This window comes from Phodopus roborovskii, unplaced genomic scaffold (genome assembly GCF_943737965.1).
Source record: "Phodopus roborovskii unplaced genomic scaffold, PHOROB, whole genome shotgun sequence".
Classification (NCBI taxonomy): Eukaryota; Metazoa; Chordata; class Mammalia; order Rodentia; family Cricetidae; genus Phodopus; species Phodopus roborovskii.
In genome coordinates, this window is record NW_026126459.1 from 24,745,007 (window position 1) to 24,752,432 (window position 7,426).

The following is a 7,426-nucleotide window of genomic DNA, read 5'->3' on the forward strand; positions in this document are numbered from 1 at the left end:
TGCTGGAATACTACAGATGACAAGACTTCATGGCTTTAGTCCATGCTGGAGTTCCAACTACACTGTACATGGGGGTCCCACCAGACTTAAACGGGATGATGCTGCAGCCTTGGGGGTTCTAGTGACTGAATCCAAAGGAGAACCAGCCTGCCCCCCTCTGTCTCATCAGAACTATTGATTCCTAAATGGCCCCACAGTCATATCATCTCATAAATACCCGAGTCTGAGCCAAGAGATTGAGTCTTTGACACCTACAAACTTTCTTGAAAGAAATGGACTTTGTGGACCTTCATTCCCAAGTTCAAACAGCTGCCCAGCAGGGTCAATGGAACAGATGCTCTGATGGCCTGCTTCATGGTATCTACTCGGAGATGAAGAGAAGATGGCTCCATTTACTCCATACAACATAGCAGGCCTCTGTTTATACTTGGAAAGAATGACTTGTTCTGCACAATAGAGTTCCACAGCCTTAAGGTCATAGCAATAAAGTTCCTACAACAAATATTGCTGAAAGAACTGCCTCGCCCAACCCATGCATCTCATAAGTTTGGCTCACAACACTCTGTTCAGGCCTTTTGTAACAGCGTCCGCCTCTGAGCTCACAACATGGCTTCCTGGACACCCTTAAAGGAGATTTATTTTATACAAACACTCCTGCAAGAGTGCAAGGGAACTCTCCTAAGAGAGAATATCAGCATCACACCCAGAGGTCCTGCTATCTCAGGTCAATCACCAATGTTACTTGGTGATCTGTGAAGTACTACATCCCTGACACTGTCAAGAAGTGCTCATTGCATTGACCCTCTTAGTATCTGTGATGTTAGAAAACCTCAGCATCTTTTAGGCCTTTTGGAGCCCTGTGACAATTAATTCTTCATTTATCAACCTTAGTTAAACCCATTTGCCCATTTATCTGTTCCTGACCAATCAACCTGCCTTAATAGTCTCCCCTCCCCCATAACATAGAGCTCTAACATCTACAGAAGTGTGACTCAGTGGACACTCCCCTTCGTGGAGACTGCCTCACTGCTTGAGCTTCTGCAACTTCCTCCTTGATCTTGGAACCTGTGGACCACCCACAGTACACTCTCCCTTTCAGGCCCTCCTGCCCTCCCTAGGAATCATCAAAGAAACCAAGCACACCTGACAGATCCCACCTCAAGGTATCTCCAGAATGACTGTAGACCTGGAGAAAACCATTCTACTCGGAGGCTTATATTATAAAAGCATTTTATTGAACATACTCTGGAGGAAGTCAGAACCAGAATTAAGGTGGGGGTCAGGGTAGGGATTCTGTTTTTGGTGACTGACATTCTGGAAAACTTTGGTTGTCTGTGTCATCGAAGACCATCTATAAGTACCCTAAAAACTGACTTGCAGCACAAGTGTGTCATGGGAGGCCAGAGGTTGGGTTCATTGCCCCCTGGGAAGCAAAACACATGATTCTGCAGTAGGCTTGGTCTAGACTACTCTCCAGAAAGAGTAGGCCTGGGTGACTGCTTGGAAGAAGAGCAGTCTCCGTGGGCCTGGGGCTGCCCATGGGGGCCAGGGTCTTGCAGCAGGCTCATCTTAGCTCTTGAAGCTCCTCCGGGAGGAGGAGGTGGTAGAGACAAATTTGACACTGGAGCTGCTGCCTCCACCGCTGCCAAAGCCCATGCCTCGGCCACTGCTTGCACTGAAGCCAGAGCCCCCCACACTTAGCCCACCACCCAGACCAGCACCCCCGCTGCTGCTGGAATAGTAGCTTCCACTGCCACCTCCACCAAGACCGCTGCCGAGGCCACCGCCAAAGCCACTGCCACCGCCAAAGCCACTGCCACCGCCGAAGCCAAGGCTGCCTCCTCCGTAGCCAGAAGAGACACTGTTTGTGACAACAGCTGTGGAGAAAGGAGGAATGGGTGAGATGCTCTGTCAGATTTATTCCACACAGCTAGCATCCTGCCTGGGGTAAAATGTATACCTGGCTTTTTTTTCAAAGTAGCAGAATGGGTCAGAAGAACTAAATTATTCAGTCGGGATCCCTGACAGATAACACAAGGGGCAAGGCATAGCCAGGCATTTGGTAGAGGCAAGGATTAAGGACAAAGCTCAACATATATGATCCTATAGGAGATCGGATGGAGTTGCATCACCTCATGTCCCTGCCTGTTTTCTGTCCTCCTCCTACTTGCTTCTTGCTATCTGATAATCATGTACTAGGATGGGGAATGTCTACTATCTAGAAGAAACATCAGGATTCTGAGTTGACATTCTAAGTTACTTACAGATGTTGACTGGTCCAACTCCTTCTCCACTCAGCCTGAAAGGCAAAAAGTTTGGGTAAGAGTGAAAAACTGCTGCTCCAAAACAGCAAGGCTGTCAGTCATTGTCATTGTCATGGTTAGGGTCACACCAAAGCCAGGCACCTTCCTATCTCTAAATTCCTGTAAGTTAGAAAAGATCGTGCTCTCTGGAAAGACTGTCCAATGAAGAGGACACGAACCAGAGCTAGGCTGTCAATGGAAAATCATAATTCCCGTTCTCCTCCATCCAGTTGCTGGAAAGTATGAGTAAGCAACAGCGATACTATGAATATACATAAAGCAGGCATTGCCATTGATTCCTGCATTCTGCAGGAGACCTCCAGCCAGAGGGAACCTCAAGGTTAACAACGCCTGTGACAGAAAAAATGAAGAACACACAGTAGTTTGAGAACACAGAGGAAACGAGTTTCAGTTGGCTGGAGTTGTCATGAAAGTCTTCTCAGAGGAGGAGGAGAATAAGGGTGACAAGGAAAGGACATGGTGCAGGGTACATCTGCTGAGGTACTTAGCTGATGGAGGAAGGCAGAGCCCAAGAGAATGGAATGGGGAGTAAGTAAGCCAAAGACCCAGTCAAAGCCTGTGGTGAGCCCACATGTCAGACTGACATTGGATGATGTTCAGCCATTTGTAAGTGTATCTGGCACTCTCCATCAAACTCTCCTTTCCCAAAGGAGAGCACACCTCAGGGACATGATATCTGCCCACCTGCACTCCTCGCCCTCCAGCAGCTTGCGGTAGGTGGCGATCTCCACATCCAGAGCCAGCTTGGTGTTCATGAGCTCCTGGTACTCGCGTAGCAGCCGAGCCATGTCCTGCTTGGCCTTCTGCAGGGCCTCCTCTAGCTCTGTCAACTTGTTCCTGGCATCTTTGAGAGCCAGCTCTCCACGCTGCTCAGCATCAGCGATGGCATTCTGTAGGTTGGCACACTGCAGAGAGAAAAGGAGCAGTGGGGATGCTTTAGTAGCTGAACTGTCCAAACTGTTCATTTCTGAGAGTCTAAGTCAGAGATAGCGAACCTGGAGGCCTAGAAAGAACTCAGTACATCCTGGGCTCTATGAGTGGTGAAAATGGCAACATTGTGAATTGTTCCAGCTGTGTGTACATGTGTGAGTGCATGTGTGTGTGTGTGTGTATGTGTGTATACATGCATGCATGCATGAGTGTGTGTGTGTGTATACATCTGTGTCAAATGCAAAGCAATAGATTTCTCCCATTCTAAGTCCAATGCCCTTCTTTCTCCGCTTTTAAGTCCTCCCTACCTGCTTCTTGACGTTGTCGATCTCCGATCTCAGCCTCTGGATCATCCGGTTCATTTCAGAGATCTCATGCTTGGTGTTTCGAAGGTCATCGCCATGCCGACCAGCTGTCTGTTGCAGCTCCTCATACTAATGCCACCAAAAAGAAGGAAGACACAGTTAGCACAGAGTGGAACTGTCAAGAAGTGGTAAGTGATGGATTCTAGGGTCTGGGGCTGGTTTGGGCCTTTGTAAGATGGAGCTTTTCTTAAGTAACTTCTTGAGGGTCTTTAGTTCTCCTAAAGGTACTGCCATGGAACTCTTCCCATGTAGAGTTTATCCCAAATGGACTCAGTAGTCCTGGGAGTCCTGTCCTTAGTTTTGCCCTGGTCTGGAACCTAGATATTCCTAGACAGGTACATCTTGCCGCTTGGGGGATAGTCACCCAGGCACCCACCTTGGTCTGGTACCAGGACTCAGCCTCTGTCCGGCTGCGGTTGGCAATGTCCTCATACTGTGCCTTGACCTCAGCGATAATGCTGTCCAGGTCCAGGCTGCGGTTGTTGTCCATGGATAGGACTACGGATGTGTCTGAGACGTGTGTCTGCATCTGGGACAGCTCCTAAAAGGGACATGTAAAGTTATTCATCTGATCCTGTTATTTAATGTGAGTTTCATTTAAATCTTCCATTTATTGTATCACAATAAAATACCCATGGGGAAATGTAGGTTAATTGCTCACCGCATCAAAGAACATCTTCATGAAGTTGATCTCGTCCATCAGGGCGTCCACCTTGGCCTCCAGTTCCACCTTGTTCATGTAGGCAGCATCCACGTCCTAAGGAGATAGGGGTGGCTGCCATCAAATAACATGTACCTGCCTTAAATGGCTCCACCCCCAGGAGAGCACAGCCCAGGGCTACAGGTTCTCTTCACCACACACACCTTCTTCAGCATCACAAACTCATTCTCAGCAGTGGTACGCTTGTTGATCTCATCCTCGTACCTGGTGGTAAAGGGACCGGAAGTATTGGTTGAGTAACAGGGGCCAGCTTAAGGGTCTCTTTGCGCAGTCACTGTGAGCATGATTTCACACTGGAAGGAGGCTGTTCACATCTCATAGGCAGAGAAGTAGGGGGCACCACAAGCCCTGGACAAGTCCTTACCCTGTGATATGTTGCCTTCTTACAAACTGCCCGTCACCTACTCATCTAGTATTATTACTATTCGTTTGTTTCAGCAATAATCCTGTAGAGGTGGGGGTACAGCTCAGTGGCAGAGCACTTGCTTAGCATACACAAATTCCTGAGTTCACTCTCCAAGAACACACAAAGAAATAAAAACACTAGCAGCCCACTGAATCAGTAGCTGATTTATGAGGCTAAAAGGATTCTTGGAGCCACCAAGCTGGGTTCTGTTTTGAGAGCAAACTACCAAGGGCTGTGCTGCATGTTGTAAGGGCACTGGGAGGAGAGTCCCAGAGAGTGAGGGTTCCAGGATGGCATGGTTCACCAGATGGTGCTAGGAACACACACTGCTGGCCGGGCAGGTGGTAAGTAAGAGGGCACTGAGTCTGGGACTTGAACTTTCTAAACAAAAACTTAGAGCCATTTCTTGGTGGTGTAATGCACATGCTTCCAGCCCATGGGGAAGATAGATGCCTCAGTCTGGCTATGGAGCATAACTAGTGTGACCCCAGTGCCTCTCTTTCCCCCGCATTACAACTCACTTGTTCTTGAAGTCCTCCACCAGATCCTGCATGTTCCTCAGCTCTGAGTCCAGGCGGCCCCTCTCCCCCAGGACCCCATCCAGCTGTCTCCTGAGGTTGCTGATGTACTGCTCAAACAATGGCTCCAGGTTCTGCCTCACGGTCTTTGTGCCCTGCTCCTGCAGCAGGGTCCACTTGGTGTCTAGGACCTTGTTTTGCTGCTCCAGGAACCTCACCTGGAAGGGGCAGTGTGAGAGAGGGAGAAGGTTGGGTTTCAGGCTTCTGTGACATTTTTACTATGTGCCACTTGTCCCATGCTGTTCCACCAAACTTTGTATTCAGTGCCTAGCCTGTGACATGTGAGAGACAATAGGCAGTACAGCTCCCAACATCCTCCCAGGGCACAGAGAGCCCAATGTGTTCCAATTCACTGGGGCTAGTAAAGCTCCCAGACTGTCCTAATAGACACCTTGGCCTCTGTGGAATCCCGTTATGAGAGGCCTGAACTCATCTCAGCCCAATGGAATCAGGCAAACCTCATGGGGCATCTCTGGAGGAGAAGAACTCTGGCCCTGATTGCCAGCTGCCAGTCTAACTAAAGAGGAGACTAAGTCAGGACAGAGTCAACTGGAAACTATGGCAGTGTTAGACAAAGCCTAGAGTTATTTTCCCTCCACCTCTGCCTCTGCCATTCCCTCCAGAGCCTATTCCCATGTTGGCTGCTCTAGAAAGAACCAAGTCTCACCTTGTCGATGAAGGAGGCAAACTTGTTGTTGAGGGTCTTGATCTGCTCACGCTCCTCAGTCCTCACACGCTGGATGGTGGGGTCAATTTGCAGGTTCAGAGGGGTGAGGAGGTTCTGGTTAACGGTGACCTCTTGGATGCCTCCAGGGGGGCACACGGGGAAACCAGCGCCCCCATAGCCACCACCAAAGCCTGCTCCACCACCGAAGCCAAAACCACTACCAGCACCACCACCGAAGCCAAATCCACTGCCAGCTCCTCCTCCAAAGCCAAAGCTGCCTCCAGCACCAGCACCAGCACCAAACCGGTTCCTGAAGCTGCCACCGCCAGAACTGAATGATATCCTTTTGGAGCCCCCCACATTGTACAGGCTCCGGCTGCCATAGCCACCTGCTCCATAAGCACCCCCAAGGCTGACCCTGCCACCACCACCACCACCACTGCGGGACACCGAGCTGAAGCTGGTTCGAGAGACAGACGGGGTGATGGCAGAGGCGGCACTGAAAGAGCGGCTGCCCCCGCTTCGGAAGGACACACTGGACTGGCGAGACATGATGGTTTGTTCCTGGAGGAGCAAGAGCACTGGGTGCTGGTGGTGGGGAGGTGCTGGCGAGGTCGGAGCTCAACAGGACGCTGTGGGTGGCTCTGTTACTTAGGAGCTCCAAGGTCCCCTTTTATTCCCTCTTAGAAGTGGGTTGGGCAGGAGAGCTGTCGAGCTGTGAATGATTAGTGGGCTGGGCATGCCTGGGGGGCAGCTGTGAGCTCACCCAGAACACCTGCACAGTGGTGCGGGTGCAGATGCTCCCAGCAGGCTCTCCTCAGTTAGAAATAACCCTTTCTTGTAGTGCTGATGTCGTGGCAATGTGTAGGGGGGTGCTGCCAACTGTCTCTTGTTATCACAAGATCTGGGTGCTGTGTGTAGCCTAGAAGGATGCCAGGAAGTAAGTAACATTTGCCCATGACCACTGTTCTAGAGATCCTTATAGAATCAGTGACAGGACCCACTGTCCCAGCCTGGTTCATGCTACCTTGCTAGCTTAGTGGACCTGGTCCAACATTGGGGCAGAGTGGGTCCGCCATCTGCCCTTCTTACACTTGGCTGTGCAGCAGGTGCTGCAGAGATCTGAGCTCCTAGCTAGGCAATCTATGGCCTCACATTTGGGGTATGTTCCAGATAAGTCCTTTACTGCACTGTGCTTTCTTTAAGAGATGTCTATTCACCCCAGATACTGCTGGGCAGATTCACCTGCAAGATTCAGACCAGAAAGGGCTCCTCCAAGCCCCCAGCTTAAAAAATGGAGGAGATATGTCACCTCCCCCAGACTGTACCTGGTTGAGTTCAGACCCACACCTCCACAGTTCCTCCTAATTCAGCTTTCTGTTTGCCCTTGATGTTCTTTGTCCTGGGTAGGCCCATGTGGGAGCTTAGTAAACTA

At 50.1% G+C, this 7,426-nt stretch overlaps 1 protein-coding gene across 1 annotated transcript; it reads right to left on the bottom strand.

Moving 5' to 3' along the window:
- Positions 1–1,213: 1,213 nt before the first annotated feature.
- On the bottom strand, positions 1,214–6,646 carry Krt5 (keratin 5). Its single transcript, XM_051189954.1, has 9 exons — positions 5,992–6,646; positions 5,268–5,482; positions 4,484–4,544; positions 4,281–4,376; positions 3,996–4,160; positions 3,563–3,688; positions 3,009–3,229; positions 2,265–2,299; positions 1,214–1,877 (listed from the first exon to the last, which is right to left on the bottom strand). The coding sequence occupies exons 1-9, from the start codon at positions 6,541–6,543 to the stop codon at positions 1,570–1,572; spliced, it is 1,779 nt and encodes a 592-aa protein (XP_051045911.1). The 5' UTR covers positions 6,544–6,646; the 3' UTR covers positions 1,214–1,569.
- Between the last annotated feature and the right edge of the window lie 780 nt (positions 6,647–7,426).

Bases quoted from the DNA above. Each gene is read 5' to 3' on its own strand.
- Krt5 (XM_051189954.1), bottom strand. From the start codon at position 6,543: ATGTCTCGCCAGTCCAGTGTGTCCTTCCGAAGCGGGGGCAGCCGCTCT. The intron at 4,545-5,267 runs GTGAGTTGTAAT...CTTTACCACCAG, and splicing joins GTGGAGGACTTCAAGAACAA to GTACGAGGATGAGATCAACA. The intron at 3,689-3,995 runs GTGGGTGCCTGG...TGGTGGCATTAG, and splicing joins AGTCCTGGTACCAGACCAAG to TATGAGGAGCTGCAACAGAC.